This window comes from Notamacropus eugenii, chromosome 1 (genome assembly GCF_028372415.1).
Source record: "Notamacropus eugenii isolate mMacEug1 chromosome 1, mMacEug1.pri_v2, whole genome shotgun sequence".
Lineage (NCBI taxonomy): Eukaryota > Metazoa > Chordata > Mammalia > Diprotodontia > Macropodidae > Notamacropus > Notamacropus eugenii.
The window spans coordinates 629,290,937-629,307,476 of record NC_092872.1 but is presented as its reverse complement, the minus strand read 5'-3'; the positions used below and the strand labels follow the sequence as shown (position 1 = coordinate 629,307,476).

The 16,540-nt window shown below is 38.3% G+C and overlaps 1 protein-coding gene across 13 annotated transcripts in view; it reads right to left on the bottom strand.

Annotated features, from left to right (window-relative positions):
• Positions 1-16,540, bottom strand: part of GREB1 (growth regulating estrogen receptor binding 1) — a 215,748-nt gene that overhangs the window by 37,478 nt on the left and 161,730 nt on the right. For 12 of the 13 annotated variants that reach the window (XM_072635234.1, XM_072635241.1, XM_072635233.1 and 9 more), the window contains 4 exons: positions 15,104-15,219; positions 12,239-12,438; positions 11,249-11,338; positions 9,163-9,791 (listed from right to left, as the gene is read on the bottom strand). In XM_072635234.1, the coding sequence (XP_072491335.1) occupies positions 9,163-9,791; positions 11,249-11,338; positions 12,239-12,438; positions 15,104-15,219 (1,035 nt within the window). The remainder of the gene's footprint in view (positions 1-9,162; positions 9,792-11,248; positions 11,339-12,238; positions 12,439-15,103; positions 15,220-16,540) is intronic. The other variant, XM_072635244.1, reaches the window with a different exon arrangement.

Genomic DNA, 16,540 nt, shown 5'->3' with positions numbered 1-16,540 from the left:
AAGGAAAGGAAAGGAAAGGAAAGGAAAGGAAAGGAAAGGAAAGGAAAGGAAAGGAAAGGAAAGGAAAGGAAAGGAAAGGAAAGGAAAGGAAAGGAAAGGAAAGGAAAGGAAAGGAAAGGAAAGGAAAGGAAAGGAAAGGAAAGGAAAAAGGAAAGGAAGGAAAGAAAGCAGGAAAGCAAGAAAGCAAGCAAGGAAGGAAGGAAGGAAGTTAGAAAGAAGACAAGAAAAATCATTTTGCTGGACCATAAATCATTTACAAATTTTTTTTTCTATATGTTAAATTACCAACACTTTAGGTGGTATCTTTAAAAAATGTTAGAAGTTTGTAAAGTGCTTTTCTCTCTTAAATATGTGGGTTGGGGAGCATAAGCATTTTTATCCTCAATTTTAAAATGAGTAAACTGAGCCTCAAGAACAAAGCTAAGTGATCTCCCAGGGTCACACAAGCAGGGTCACATCCAAGATTCAGGACTACATTTCCTGGTTCCAAACCCTTTATAACCACACCACACTTATTCTAAATTAGGCAGGTATACTAAACTGCCACATTAATACAGCAACAAGGAGTTCTTTAAGATTTGTTTATTTTTTTAAACTGATTGGACAAGATAAAAGTAATATTGTCTCTCAGATACCAGTCTGAGATATAATGAGAGTTCACTAAAATAGAAAAAAAGGTTGTCTACATTAATAGTTTTATCTCTAATACCATGAATCCTGAATGGACTAAAAAAAGTTACAATTCTATCCTCTCTATCCTGAAGGGACAGTTGGGGAGACCACTCATTACAGGTCTATAAGCACCTTAAGGACATTTGTCCTCAACCTAAAAAATGTTGAGACAGATCCAATTAATACTTTCAATTCAATTAATATGTGTGAAGCCCCTACTACGCATAAGGTACTATCCTAGGTTTTAGAAATGTGAAGACAAAAATGAAATAAACTCTGCCCTCAAGGAACTCATGTTTTACTCAAAAAAATCTGAGTTCAATCTGGCCTTAGACGCTTATTAGCCCTGTGACTGTGGACATGTCCTTTAACTTCAGTCTGCCTCAGTTTCCTCCAAAAACAGGAACCAGTAACTTGGTGCCATACTTATAAAATGCTGACTACTCCTTCCTCTGGGTACTTTTCAGGCTCCCTCTTTGATACTTTCCCTTCCTTATCTCTCAGACCTAAATAAATATATAATAAAATCATTCAAACCAAAGGGCCTATAAACAAGAAGGAAAACAGAGGAAAAAAGATTAGGTATTGATGAATTTTTCTTGTGCCTATGACAAATAACGTATAGCTTGGGTGGGGGGAAAATTGAGGGATAAAATCCACAACAGAGAAAAACAATTATCTAATTCATTTAGATTGGTCCTGTTTCATTTTTCTATGTTTGAAGGCAGTCATTCCTTTACTATCAGACACTCTGCCTTCATTAAGCATATTCATGCTAATCAGTAAATAATAATTTATTTGATTTTAATGAAATTTCATCCGTTGTGCAATCCATAAGAGATCCCAACTTAACACTGCCATGATAGTCAACTAACTAACTAAAGTACATTATCTTATTGATCAGTTTCTTGTCCAAGGCTTCACAATCATTAGCAATGCTGTTCTTTCTAAAGCAGCATCACTTGTGCCCATGACAATCATGACAAAGAATGATAAAGGGGGAGGGGGGAAATTGAACTCGGAATCCAAAGACCTGGGTTTGAAAAACTGACAGCTATATAATGGCTGTATGACTCTGGATGAGCTCTCAGCTTTAATTTCTTCATCTGAAAAATGAGGAGGTTGTATTAGATGACTTCGAAGTTGCCTTCCACGCTGAAATCTGTAATTCTTTGAGAGAGGTAGTGGTCATTAGCTTGGAAAATTCTCAACATCTTTTCCACCCCATCCCAGCTACATAATCTTAGAAAACATCATAATCTCTATTGCAAGTGCCAGGAAAATAAGTAGCTACTTATGTACTCTCTAGCAAGAAATTATTTGTCTCTTCTTCCGATACTAACTAGTCAGAGAAGGGGCCTTGAGTAGTGATCAGAACACTGAATTTAGAGTCATGAAGTCCAGGGTTCAAAGAGCCCGTATTTCTTAGCTATGCATGGCTCCTTCACCTTTCTGAGCCTAGTTTCATCACCAGTAATTGGCAAGTATTATTTTTTAGTACTTACATTAGAAGGTTCTTCTGAGGCCCAAACAGACATATTTCTAAGCATTTCCATGACATATCATATGCTCTACCCTCCATCTCCATCCCATTATCAGACTACTACCACCCCTATGACCTTGAGCCCTGATTGATGAGAACTCGCCTTGCTGGTTCTCAGGCCCACCACACCATTTCTGAGACATCCTGTCCCTTCTACCTCTCCTGCCTCTCATCCCACCCCACTAAACTTTCTAAATCTAGTTCTGAAAATAGCAATCGAATCAACATTTCCATTCCTGAAAAGGACACATAAATCACCTGTCCTATGATTCCAATCACCATTTTCTCAGACTTCCCTATCCAAATGATTACTGCCTGGCACTTTTTGAAGGTGAGTTCTTTAAGATCAAAGACTATCTTGTTTGTTTGCATCTGTATCCTCACTATTTAGTACAGGGTTTGAAACATATATATGTATATGTGTGTATAAATGCATATATATATATTTGTGAAACTCAAAGTGCAACACAAAAATTATTTATCATAATTATTTTTTGCCTGGCGGCACTCGTGGATCACTTTTCAGGAAAAGTCTCATAACTGTTACTTAGCTCTGGGCTTAGTATACATTATTTCTTTCAAATACACCATGGATTCAGCAAACTGGCTTTCTTGTTATTCCTATTTCATTTCCTGACTCTGTGACAACATGGGCTACTACACATGCCTGCAAAGTGCTCCCTCCTCACCTCCATCTCTTAGGATGCCTACTTTCCTGCAAAGCTTGATCCAAATACTGTCACCTACATAAAAATCTTTCCTGATCCACCTGGCTACTCTCTTGACCCCAAAATTAGCTTGTCTTTATTTTGAATATGCTTGCATGAGTACACGGTGCCTCCCCAAACTGAACCTGAGCTCCATGTTTGCTTTGGTATGCCCACCACCTAACTTAGCGACTGATACATATAATAAGCATTTAATAAAATTTTGCTGAATGATTGACTGAATGAGTGATCTATGATTCTCCTTTCCTTCTCCTCTTTGCCGTATTCCTATACCCTCTGACCTCATAGCACATGCCAATATTGCCTTCTCTTTTCAGATTAATCAATCAAGTATTTATTAAGTGATCATATGTCAGAAACAGGCCTTCTAAGTACCAGGGATATAAATACAATGAAAAAGTTGATGCCCACTTAAGTGGAGCTTTACATTTTAATCAGTGACAAGTGCATATAAGTATATTCAAAATAAATAGAAATACAATACAGAATAAATGTGAATACCTTTTTTTCTTCTTTGCTTTATACTGAAAAGCTTTTGTAAAGGAACAGTTCATTCTCCCTGATAACCTAGAAAATGGACAGGTACGCTTCAAGTTCTATTACCTTGTCTTTTAATGAGACTGTACTTTTGAACACAGGTAGCAGGAAGACACACATCACATAGCCTGTGTAAGTCTTTGCAGAATTCTTCTTGTTCCCCACATTTGGTGGAAGCAAGCTCTCCTCAAGCCTTCATCCTTTATGCTAGTAGGTCTAGCGGCCAACTCCCCTGAAGAACTCATTAATCTAGCATTCAAGTATCAGACTACTGGCTGTCTCCAAAATCCTTCCCCTCCACTTCTCCCCATAGCTACCTGCTGAAATACTCCTACTTCAAGGCCCAAATAAGGTTTGTCTTTCATGATCGTAACAACTAAAAGTAATTATTTCTGCTTCATGTTTTTTCCGGAACTGTTAAGTCTGGATTGTTGCTTTGTCCTCACATTCTGATTTGTAAGCTCCTTGAGGGCAGGAACTGTGTTGCTTTTTATATATATTTGTTTCCCTGAAAAAAAGCCCAATGCTAGGTACACAGTAGATACTTTCAAAATATTTGCTGGAGTCATTCATTCAAGATGCATTCAGCACCTACAGAGCTAGGCACTGGCGACAGAAGACCAAAAAAAAGGACTACTCTCAAGGAACTTACATGGCTTTACAAGAACATGTAGACATATAAATTAACACTCACACGCACGCACGCACACACACACACACACACACACACACACACACACAGTAATTTGAGAGTAAGTAGCATCTGGTGGAAATCATCACAGGGTTCCTGTGGAAGATAACAATGAATCTAAAGTTTGAAGAAAGCTTCTGATTCTAAGAGAGGGGTGATGAAGGAGTTCATTCCAGGCACAGGGATGAATGGAATGTCTTGTAGGAGAAACAGCAACTAGGTTAATTTGGCAAGGATATGCAATGTGCGTAAGTGAGTAATTCGATGGATACTATATATTCAAGACAACTGGGTTCACATGTTCTCTGAGTCTACAAAGTTTAGTCGAACTATAACAAGTATCTATTAAGCATTTCTTAGGTGCCAGGCCCCGTGCTGGCACTAACACTGGAAAAATGCTTTCACAAGGTGATGACCAATATACTGAGACCCTCCCTGATGGCACTACCTCAGCAGCACTGATAAGAGGGTGAGATGTTGGCCACCTGATTATGGAAAGAGAAACTAAGGTTATAATTAGGTGAAAGTTCCTCTAAATCAACAGCATGAGAGCCTGAGGTGTTCTCCTTTTACCCAGAAGTAATATCCTAGCCCATGAACTCAAGTAGCTTGAATTCAAGGGGACACACTCAGCCTGTGAAGGAATCTTGATTACATTTGCCTTAAATTCCATTATACAAGTGACCATCTGAGAGAATTTTTCCCATCGCAAATGGGTTTCTGAAAATATTTCAAAGAGCCCATTAAAAAGCCTTAGAAGATGAATTTTAAGTCAATATATTAAATTGGAAATAGCTTTAATGAAGTCTTTGAGACAGCTGACATGGTAAAAAAAACACCACTGTGTGTAGCTGCAGATCAGCTGAACAGTGTCTCTTTGCTTCAGGGCTAATCAAAATAAAACTGATTATTAAATGAGTCTAAATGAAGCAATCTAATTTCTGTGCAAAATTTTCTACTATTCCTAACTAGGCAGCAAATGAAAAGTGAATGAGATTCATTCCTAGAAAATGAGAGATGGCAGAGAACACTAATACCTGGGAAGTAAGACAAACTTCTTACCCTTTTCTTAGGATGCAAGCATTTATATAGAGGTCGAGAAACAAAAAAACACCAAAGTAGACTGTTTCCAAATGAATAAAGATGGAAAAGAATGGGAATTTTTCTATATTATTCTTTCAAAAAGATAGTAGAGAGGGGAGGGAGGGGAGGTGGAAAAGAACAGGCTTTCAGGGAAAAAACTGAGTTTAATTTTGTTTGTTGTCAATTTATTTGATATCACATTAATTTATATTTAGAAACTACTTTGCACTATTGTATATAGATTTTGCAATTTGTTGGCAAAATAGAGTACCTCAGTCAATTTCTAGTAATGTGACTGTGGGCAAGTCTGGTAGCCTCTCCTCAGACTCAGTTTTCCTCATCAGTAAAATGGGAATGACCCCCACCTCACAGAATTGTTGCAAGGATCAAATAATTTATGTGTGCATGCACATATATGTATATAAATACACATACATATATATGCACACATTTGTTCTGTAGTTTCAGTTGTGTCCGACACTTTGGGATTTTCTTGGAAAAGATACTGGAGTGGTTTGCCATTTCCTTTACCAACTCATTTTATGGATGAGGAAACTGAGGCAAACAGGGCTAAACATCCAGGTCACACAGCTAGTAAGTGTCTGAGGCCAGATTTGAACTCAGGAAGATGAGTCTTCCTGACTTCAGGTCCAGTTCTCCATCCATCATGCCATTTAGCTGCCTCTGTGTGTATATATGTATGCATGTATGTGTGTGCATATGTGTCTATGTATAAATACACAAATATATACACTGCAAACCCTAAAAGTGCTCGGTAGCCCGTTATCTATTATTTTCTGATTTCTGATCTGTGTACATGTTGTGTCTCCCCAGTAGAACAAAAGCTTCTTGAAGGCAGGAACTATTTCAACATGTCTCTGTATGTCCTGTGCGTAACAGACCCTCAAAAATGTTTTCTGCATTGTTGATTTAGAAAAAAAAAAAGATTACAAAGCTATAAACAGTTGGATTTGGTTTCTTTAAGCCAAATGTTAGATGAAAAGAGTTGGTGTCTTGACTGGCTAGAGATTTCCTATGTAAATCATAATTTTTCTTGCTTTCCCTAGTGCTATTGACACAGAACGACACTTCAGATAGTGTGCTGCCACCGTCCCAGGAGGAAGAATGATACATATGCATTTTCAAACAAAAGGACTTTCAGAGAATCATAAGCGATGTTATAACTGGAAGAGTCCTTAGAGATAATTTAATCTGACTCCCCTCTTTTTCTAGTGGGGGAAAAAAGGCTCAAAAAAGGGAAATGATTTACCCAAGGTCATATAACTAGTTAGTGGCTGGCAATGGCAGTGAGGTCTTAGAGTTGCTTGTCCAGCATTCTTTCTATGAACACTATGAACTTGAGTTTCATGGAGTTACCATAAAATTTCCATCCTTCAAAATTAAAGGAAAGAAAAAACAAGCCTGGGCCAAATTAAAGGTTATAATCAGTTACATTTGTAGAAGACATTTAACAATAAAACACTGGACAATTAATGAAGACCAGAGTGTTTAGTGATAAAAGTACTATGAAAATCTTTAGCTAAATGACTCATAAATATGGCAACATAGTGAGTGCATGCCCATATTAGCTTTTATATACTCATTTTTCTGAAGTGAAAAGAGTACCAAAATGAAAAAGAGAAGAATGATATATCAGCCCTTGTTCTGTCTACTATCTGCTTTGTAAAGCAGGGCATCATGGAAATAGTCATGGCTTTGGTAGTCTAAAGACTTACCTAGGGTTTGAGTCACTACTCAAAGTACTCTGTGAAACTCATCAAGTCACCTCACATCTCTAAAATTCAAATACCCCATCTGCCAGCTGTGAGGCATGTACTAAAACCACAGAGTGGGAAGGGAACTTGCAGAAAGCATATAACTGCAAAAACTTACTTTCTACATGAAGAAAGACTTGAAGAGGAAAGGGGATTTATCCCAGTTCACATAACTAAAAAATAAGTCAGCCTAGCTAAAGCAGCAAGGATTCCTCAAGAAGAGACAGGTGGCAATCCATGTCAGGCAAATCAAACCACCCAACCACCACCACCATTTTGATTTGGCATCTTCCCTTAGACGGAGACAGCCCAGGACCCAAAGTCCAAGAGCAATGCTTCCGGGCCAGCACTCACAAAATTATTCTTGGAAGTAATCCTTATGGAAATGCAACCTGGCAACTATTCCGGTAGATGCCACCACATTCATTGAAGACCAAAAAAAGAAGGTTCTTGTCACACTCAGTCAAATGGTTCAATATCAGAAACTGGAAGGTTTTTATCAATAGATATGACATTAAAGAAAAGGCATGAACCCTAAGGACCATGAGACCTTTCCACCTGACTTACAGATGAAACCCTCCATTTGTGCTGTCCCTCTCTATGTGAGCTCCTAGAGAGCAGGGAGTGTCTAAATTTTCTATTTATAACCCTGGCACTTAGCACTTTTCACATATTACCTTTAATTAATTAACTTTAATTAATTTATTTATAATTAATTATAATAAATTATGTACACTATAATATATTCTCTAATAACAATATATAATATAATAATAAATACATGATAAGTTATAATAATGATGAATTAGTAAATTAATCAATTTAATTAATTAATTAATATTAACTGCTTAATAAATGCTTCATTCATCCAAGTGTCAAATTCTAGGCTAGAACACTAGCATTAACTTGGTGTGTGATTTGGGGAACTCATTTTTAATTCCCTGATCCTCCGTTTCTTCATCTGTAACATGAAAATAAACTTCCTATTTCACAGTATTGTTTTGCAGATGACAGAGATAACTGATGAAGAAGTGATCTGATAAATAGAAACCACCACAGAAACATAACTACTATTTGTAAACCTTGATTTAAGATTTTTCTCTTCATCTGGATGAGTTCCATCTGCCAATATGTACGTTTCACCCAAGAAGGCTAGCACAAGTCATCTACAAGCAAGATGCAGTAACTTCAGTGTCCTCTCTTATGATCATCTATAGAGTTTGACCCCAAATCAAAATAAGTTTATTTTTAAAACACAGGCAGATATCACTGCAGTTCCACTAGTGGTAATAATCTCTTCCATTTGTATAGCACCTTAAGAGTTTTTATTCACATGACCTCCATCCTGTGGGGTACAGAGGGCAAAGAATACAACCCTCATTTTGCAGATAATGAAGCTGAATCTTAGAGATGTGAAGTGCACCGTCATCAGGTTCACACATAAGAGAACAAAGAGGAGAACCACAGACTCTATAGTAGCAGAATTTCAGAACCAGGAGCGGTGTGAGAGATCATCTTGTCCTTCATTTATGTAGGAGGCAATCAGTGAAATCACCACGTCAAAATTCAGCAGCTGCTTGGGGACAGTTCTGACTCTAATTCCGCTACATCTACTACATTCTGGAAAATGGTACAATCTCACCTTTCGGAGGAACTCTTTTTTTTTCCAATTACTCTCTCTCTGTCTCTGTCTCTCTGTGTGTCTCTCTCTATCTCTTTCTCTCTCTCTGTCTCTCTCTGTGTCTCTCTCTCTGTCTCTGTGTCTCTTTCTCTCTCTCTTCTACTACAATACCTTGGGGATTACTTTCTATTTATTTCCACAGTATAAAGCTTATATGAACAGTTTTCCATCTCATTTTCCCCCAGCAGAATATGACCTCCTAGAGATCAGGGACCATATTTTTCCCCATAATTACTAAGTCCCATAACTAATCACAGTTCCTGGCCCAAAGTAAATGCATAATAAATGCTTACTGGTTGATTAATCAGATGATCTAACTAGAGCAAAAAGGGTTTTTTTTTAAATTCCAAATTAAGAATTATTTTACTGGCCTAAGTATCTACTTTTCATAAAGAAATAAGAAAGAGCCAAGATAAACACACTAAATACACCTTAAACTTATGATTACATACCTGAGGGGGACCACTCAATAGCAGTCTCCTGGGGTGAAAGTTGTCCATTCTGCCCTCGTTTCTATTATTGAAGTCCATGTGGCTGGGTTTGGGGACAGTCCACTGGCGGTAATAGAGAGACTGTTCCGTGCAGGTCATCATCTTACTCAAGAGAGGGCGGAAAGAACTGGCCCACATGACTGAATGGTACGGTAGGAGAGAAGATGCCTTAGGAAGGCCGCTGCTGTCTGTGGAAGTAACCATGTCATACACCAACTTGGGCAGGAAAACTACAGGGGGTTGCTTCAATCCTTTGGTCATGGAGCACTGGGAGTTCTGCAAGGTGAAAGTATTTGAAGTCGGTGCAGAAGAGGAAGAAGAGGAAGAGGAAGAATATGGTGAAGATGAGGAGGTGACTGAAACCTGGACACTTTTAAGGTTGGGTTTTGGATTCAGGCACATGTCTTGTTCTCCGGGCCCAGGGCAGTGCCTGCTGGCAGTAGTCTGAGCACCTTGACTTACTTTCTGTCTTTGCTTCTCACAGGTAGCTATGCCATCGTCCATCACACTGTTGAGGGAAGGATGAGGGGATCTGGCCCTCTCGCCCAATGCCATTACTGGTGGAGATGACTCATTGCCAAAGGCCATACCTGAAAAGAAAAGTTGTTTTTCAGGCCAGCATTTGTACTAACTTTTGGATGATAGGCACAAACTATATGCTGAGTTTCTTTTCCCTCAATGAAAAATTGAAACGGATAAACCAATCAATCAACCAGCATCTACCATAAGCCAGGCTCTGGATACATAAAAGAATGAAATAATCACTCCGTTCAAGGAGCATATGTATGTGTATATGTGTGTGTGTATTTACAGACACACACACATATTACAATATATACATATACATTTATTTATAGGCATATACAAAATATATATCCAGTAGCTGGTGGAGACGTACTAACAATTTGGGAGGATCAGGAGAGGCCTTATATAAAGGGTACTTCTTGGGCTACCTGAAGGATATTTCAAGAGGATTCCAAGAGATGGAGATGAGGGAGGTATTACCTTAAAACATTGTGTAAGAAAAGTTTCATACTCTAAATTTAAAATAGCTTTAGCTGATAACCTATGAAAGGATCATGCAAAGCTGGAATAAACAACAAACTATTGGTTATGATTTCAGGGTCATGGCATAATGAATATAATAAATGTAAAATCCTAGTCCTTCACTTGGGTTCAAAAAAATCAAGTCCTCTACTACATACAGCTTGAAGAATATGTGACTAAACAAGAGATAACATGATTTTAAAAGAAAGACCTGGGGGGATTAATGGACAATAAGCTCAACATAAAACAATAATATATCATGGTAGTCAAAAACACTAAGCTATCCTAGCCTTCATGAAGAGACGCACAGGGTCCAGAAAAAGATAGGGCGATGAAAAGAATTACCAAAGTCTTATCAAACAGGAATTACTCAAGGTCTCAGGACCCACTTGAATATTCTTGGTAGTAAATTCTAACTACATAAGTATAGAAAGAAGCAGATAAAATTTGTACAGTATACAACTAGATAACCGTCTTGAGCCTGAAGTCAGGAAAACCTGAGTTCAACTCCAGCTTCAGACACTATATGACCCTGGGCAAGTCACTTAACCTCTGTTTCCTCATTTGTAAAATGGGAATAATAATAGCATTTACCTCTCAGGGTTGTTGTGAGCATCTAATGATACAATAAGTACTTAAAGCACCTCACGCAGTGCCTGGCACGAAGTAAGCACTGTATAAATGCCAGCTATCATGATTCCAAGCCATAGTAATGTCATCCCCACAAAAATGATGATAAACATAATTCAAAATATGAATCACTTGAAATCACAGACTGTGAGCTACATGAATCTTAAAAGTCATCTATTCCAACCTCTTCTATTTATTAATGAGGAAACTGAGGCCCAGAGGTTAGCAAATGGCAGGCGAAGGATTTGAACTTGTGTCCTCTGACTCCAAACCCTCTCACTGTGCTGCACTGCCTCTTGAGCTCCTCTCTAAAATACCGTAATAAAAAAAAAATCTATTGCTATGAGCTTTCCCATTTGAAAATTCTTACTTGAAGTTTTTGAGGAAAGAGATGAAGACACAGAATCATGGGAGCATGATCTCTCCCTTTTGACAGGACTTCTTTTCTCTGACACAGAACCTATTAAAAAAAACACACACATACAGTGAAACTTCTCTTTCTGTACACAGAATTCTTCTTCTTCCTTAGACTTGCTGCAAAACATGACTGATCTACTTTGTGCCTTGATGATTTCTATTTTTTGCTTTGTTCTTTAAACACAAGGTAGGATTTTACAGCCTTTCTAGGACCGTTCTAGTCTTCTGAATCTCCAAAACAAAACAAGCATTGACATTATCTTTACCTAATAAACAAGTATAGCTTATACTCGGTAGTATTCTCCCTAGCCTTTCAATTCCCCAAAACGTTATTAAGTACCTACTTTGTGTGAGCACTGCGCCCAATTACACAACAGCTACAAAGTTTAGATGAGACATAACGCAGTTCCCTGATCCCAATGGAGCCTACAACATAATAGGGAGAATACTACAAAAATAAAAACAGTATTAGAGGATAAGTATGTTTGAGGGGTACAAACAGCTCAGTTACCACTGAAGTAAAGACACCTGATGGGGACTGGTTGGACATCCACAGCAAAAGAAGGAAAAAGAAGGTCCATGCAGAGGGAAGTTAAACACAGACAAAGAAGCTGAAAAACACAGGGTAAATTTAAGGTATGGTCAGCGATGTAGTTGGGCTATAGCACAGAATATATAGCAAAGACCAATACAAAATAAACCTGAAATGTGGGGCAAAACCAGATTGTGGAAGTAGGTTAAAACAAACCAGAATTTGAACTATCTACACCATCAATGGCACACAGTGAACTACTCTAAAAGCATCTTCAGGACCCCTTTTACAATGTATACAATACTAACTTGCAAAGTCTACCATTTCTATTAAAGGACTTCAGTTGGGAAGAAATCAACCTGCCGATTGAAGGGCCTGCCAGAGCCATTCACTCCACACACGCCCACACACCTTCCGTCACTATCTCTTCATCTTCATTATCTGTACTGCTCAGCTTCTCCGGGTCACTTTCCAAGACCTCCCCTATGGTCACTTTCTCCACGGGGACTTCAGAACTCACAAAATAGGCTGCCAAGCCAAGCTCTTGCTCCAAGGTTGTTCTCACCAAGGAGGATGAATTTATTAAACGCAGGTCACAGTACCTTAAAGACCTAAGAATACATAAGAGAATGAGATAAATGGTTCTGGTTGTTCCCCAATCATTACCCACCATCACCCAAAATACTTCCCCAAAATGGTCAGTTCTAGATAGACCAGCAAAAGGAATGGAGGGAAGGAAAACAGGCAGAATATATGCTTCTGATCACAAAAATCAACCCATGGGCATGTCTTCACTGAGACCCTACTGTACATCCACGACATGACTCCTGCTCTTAAGGAGGCAATAGTCTACTACTTTATTACTTAGTACTGATTGGGATAAGGCCTAAATGGCATGAGCATTGATCTGCAGAAGACACAGAGCTGGCAGCTAGAACAACATATGAGCAGGATAGAGTCAGGTTCCCAAAAGAATCCAATTCACTCTGGAGCTCACAGAATGGACAAGTCCCCATCCACCTAGCACAGAGTGGATTTAAATACTAAATAGTAATTATATCTCTTTTATCCAGGAACCCTGAGGGTCTTCTCCTCCCAATTTGATATTTTATTTTTGATTCAAAGGGTCATCCCTTGAATAACTACTTAAAGAAGTCTATTCACTGAAAGGGTGTTATCTCACTCAAAATGAGAATGCTATAAGACCTTAGTCTGAAAGGGACAGGCTCTCATATTGCATCCTGGGCCATCTCCAGCCATTCTGATGAATATCAGGCCACTGGGCCTAGATAGCTCAGGAGAAGAAAGTAAGGTTGGTGACCTTGCACAGCCCTCCCTCACTCAAATCAAAGTCAACTGCAAGTCATGCCATCGTCTTGATGTCATGGTCCTCTTTGAGAACAAAGGACAAACACAACAGGCTAGAAAAATGGACAGAGTCAAATCAAATAAATTTACCTTTGGGAAACTTCAAAAGTTCAAAAATTCAACCTAAGTACAAGAACGAGAAAGGAAAGACTAGATATATTTGTCTAAAAAGCTTCAAATCAAATTAACTATAATGAGGAATAAAAAGAATTGTCTGAAGAAACCAATACGGACCTCCAGAGAACTCAGCAACTAATTTCAGAAAGACATCTATCTACACACCACACACGCGCACACACACACACGCACGCACGCACACACAGACGCACACACACAATGAGAAAAAGGATGAATACAAAAATTTGGTACCACAAAGATAGTTTCAAGAGTACTAAGGCTCAAAATGATATGATACCGGTGCTGAAAGCTAAGCAGCAACAACAAAAAATGATATCAAGGGAAATAGGAGAACTAAAGAAGAGATCAGACCACTACTAGGGTAAAAGGGATGATGACAGTCGGTAAGAGACAGAACAGAATAGGTCATTTCTTGTGTTGCTTCTGCCTTTACCAAAAAGAATGAACACTGACCTAGAAGGAAAGACCAAAAGTGGAGAATAGGGAAGATGATACCCAAGTCATGGATAGTAAGAGAAGACCTAGCAAATCCATATCACCCAATCCAGTTGATCTAGTTCTCCAGGTACTGACTGAAATAATTGGAAGGCACAATTGTTTAGCCACTGTTAGATAAACCTGAAAGATCTCTGAGAACTGAAGAGGTATCACAGGTCTAGAGATGAGCAAATATTGTCATGATTTTAAAAAAAAGAAAGTAAGAGTATAATGAGTGAAGCCTAGATCTTAATAATAGTGTTATGTTTCACAAATATTAACTCATTATAGGTGCTGTTATTATCCCCATTTTACAGATGAAGAAACTGAGGCAGGAAGCGGTTAAATGACTTGTCCAGGGCCACAGGGCTAATAAATATCTGAGGCAGAATTTGAACATGGGTCTTCATGACCCAGGATCAGTGCTCTATCACATCATAACCACCTCTTGGCTCGTCTGACTCCCAATGTGATCCCTGTTTCCACTACATTACACTGCCCCGTCTAATCTGAAGAAGAAAAAGAACACAAACAGCTAAATGGCACACACTAGATAGAGCACCAGACCTGAAATCAGGAAGCCCTGAATTCAAATTTGACCTTAGACACTAGCTATGTGATCCTGGCCAAGTCAGTTAACTTCCTTTTGCCTCACTTTACTCATCTGTAAAGTGGGGAGAACAGCAACATCTGATACTTGTAAATATCAGATATTTGTAAATTGCTTATCACAGCACCTGGCACACAGTAGGTCCTATATAAATGTTAGCATTATTATTGTGGTCGTCATATTGTCATCACCATCACTATTACCTATCAAATAGCATACACCGGCTAGCAACATGGCAAGCACTAGATCTGGAATCAGAAAACATGAGCTTGAATCTCTGTTCTATCAGCGTGACTTTGGACAAGTCCTTGATCTTCAGGAGTCTCAATGTCCTCATCTATAAAATGGGGCTGACAATATTTGTGGTACCAACACCAACTGTGGTGTTTGTTGTGAGGACCAAAAGAAATCATTGGTGCACAGATTTAGCAATGAAAAGGACATTAGAAGCCATTGCCCAATGATCATTTTACAGATGATGAAACAGGCACAGAAAGATTTAAGTTTCTCGACCAAAGCTGCACAGCTGATAATCTTCCTACCTTCAAGTCCAGTGCCTTAACCCACTTTACAAAACTACATCTCCAGGGCAGACACTATATAGGAAAACATTCTGTAACTATAAAGAACTGAATAAATGGAAGACATTGTTATTGATAAATGTAGGGTGTACTCGTGCTCACCTTGGCAAGGATTCTCCATGAGGATCCATTCCACTGAATATTAATATGCAAGGCAGCCCCTCTAATTCGAGGTAAGTCTGAGGCCTCCACTCTGCATCTTCAATTTTCTGCCATATCTGTCACATAAGAAAAAGCCAGCTGTCAATGTTTTGAACTGGTTGTCATAACCTATATCTCTACAGTAATTTGTAGTTACAAACACGGGTCCCACAATAACTCTGTGAGGCAGGTAAAATAAATATTATTATTTCCATTTTACAAAGGAAAAAAATGAGGCCCAGATTGGTTAACTGACTTGCCCAAGATTATAGAAGTAGCAAGTGGCACAGCTAGGATCTGAAACCAGGTCCACTGACTCCAAATATAAACTTCTTTCCACCAATAAGCATTTGATGATTTGAATGAAACCTGTAATTACAAATTTCTAGATTAATTATATCATCTATTTTGTCATCCTATCTTTTATACAAAGGTTTATGAGATTAAAGCCGTGACTGGGTCTGATTCTAGGAAGGGAAAGTCTCCAGATGAATTTGTCTTTTAATTGTAATAACATGAAAGGGATATGACCCAGCATGTTTTGTCTTCACTACTAGAAAGCTATTTCCCAAGTGTTAGAATTTGCTTATTATCTAAAAAGCATCTACCACTCTGGCTTCCTGCAGAAAAATCTTTTCTGTCATATCTTTAGATGTTTTTTCTTAGCAGGTTTAATCCATATGAAATCTCAAGTTCATTCAGAAGTAGGCACAGTACAGTTTTAAAACTTCAGAACATAGCTATAAAGAATAGATAGTATCTACTTCTAGTGTAATAAGATAGTTCTTGCTACACACGTTTAAAATATATACTTTATTTTTTTATTTTTCACTCCCCAAGTTTGAAGTTAACATTTACCTTGATGAAAAGATAGACATGTACATACCTTAACCCATGGATAATAATGTTATCCAAATTAGCAGTCTCCTACAAGTCCAAAACTTAAATGAAATTAGATTGAACCTAAGAAAAAATACTTGGGCCAAGTAAAATATTTTAAGGAATCCTGGCATGCCTGCAAATATATATTTTGCCTTGGATATTTTGTGATTTTCTTGCATGAGGTTTCCATGGGGAGGAGGAAAGGGGAACACTGAACCCATGATTTCACTGGACAAGGAAATTTCCAATACGGAAATGTCTTAGATATTTATACCAAAGTACCACAGCATACCAATGGCTTAGACACAACTTCCCAGAGAATCATCAAAGGCACTGAGATGTTAAGTGGTATGCTTATGAGAACACAACTACTATGTGTGAAAGACAGGAAGGAGTTCAGCACTATGTCATGCCAGAGAATCAGCTGGTATACTGATATACATAGATATTTATATGGCTAGTGGATTCATTGGGGGCATGACTGGTTCCAAAGCCAAGTCAATATAGAAGGCTCAA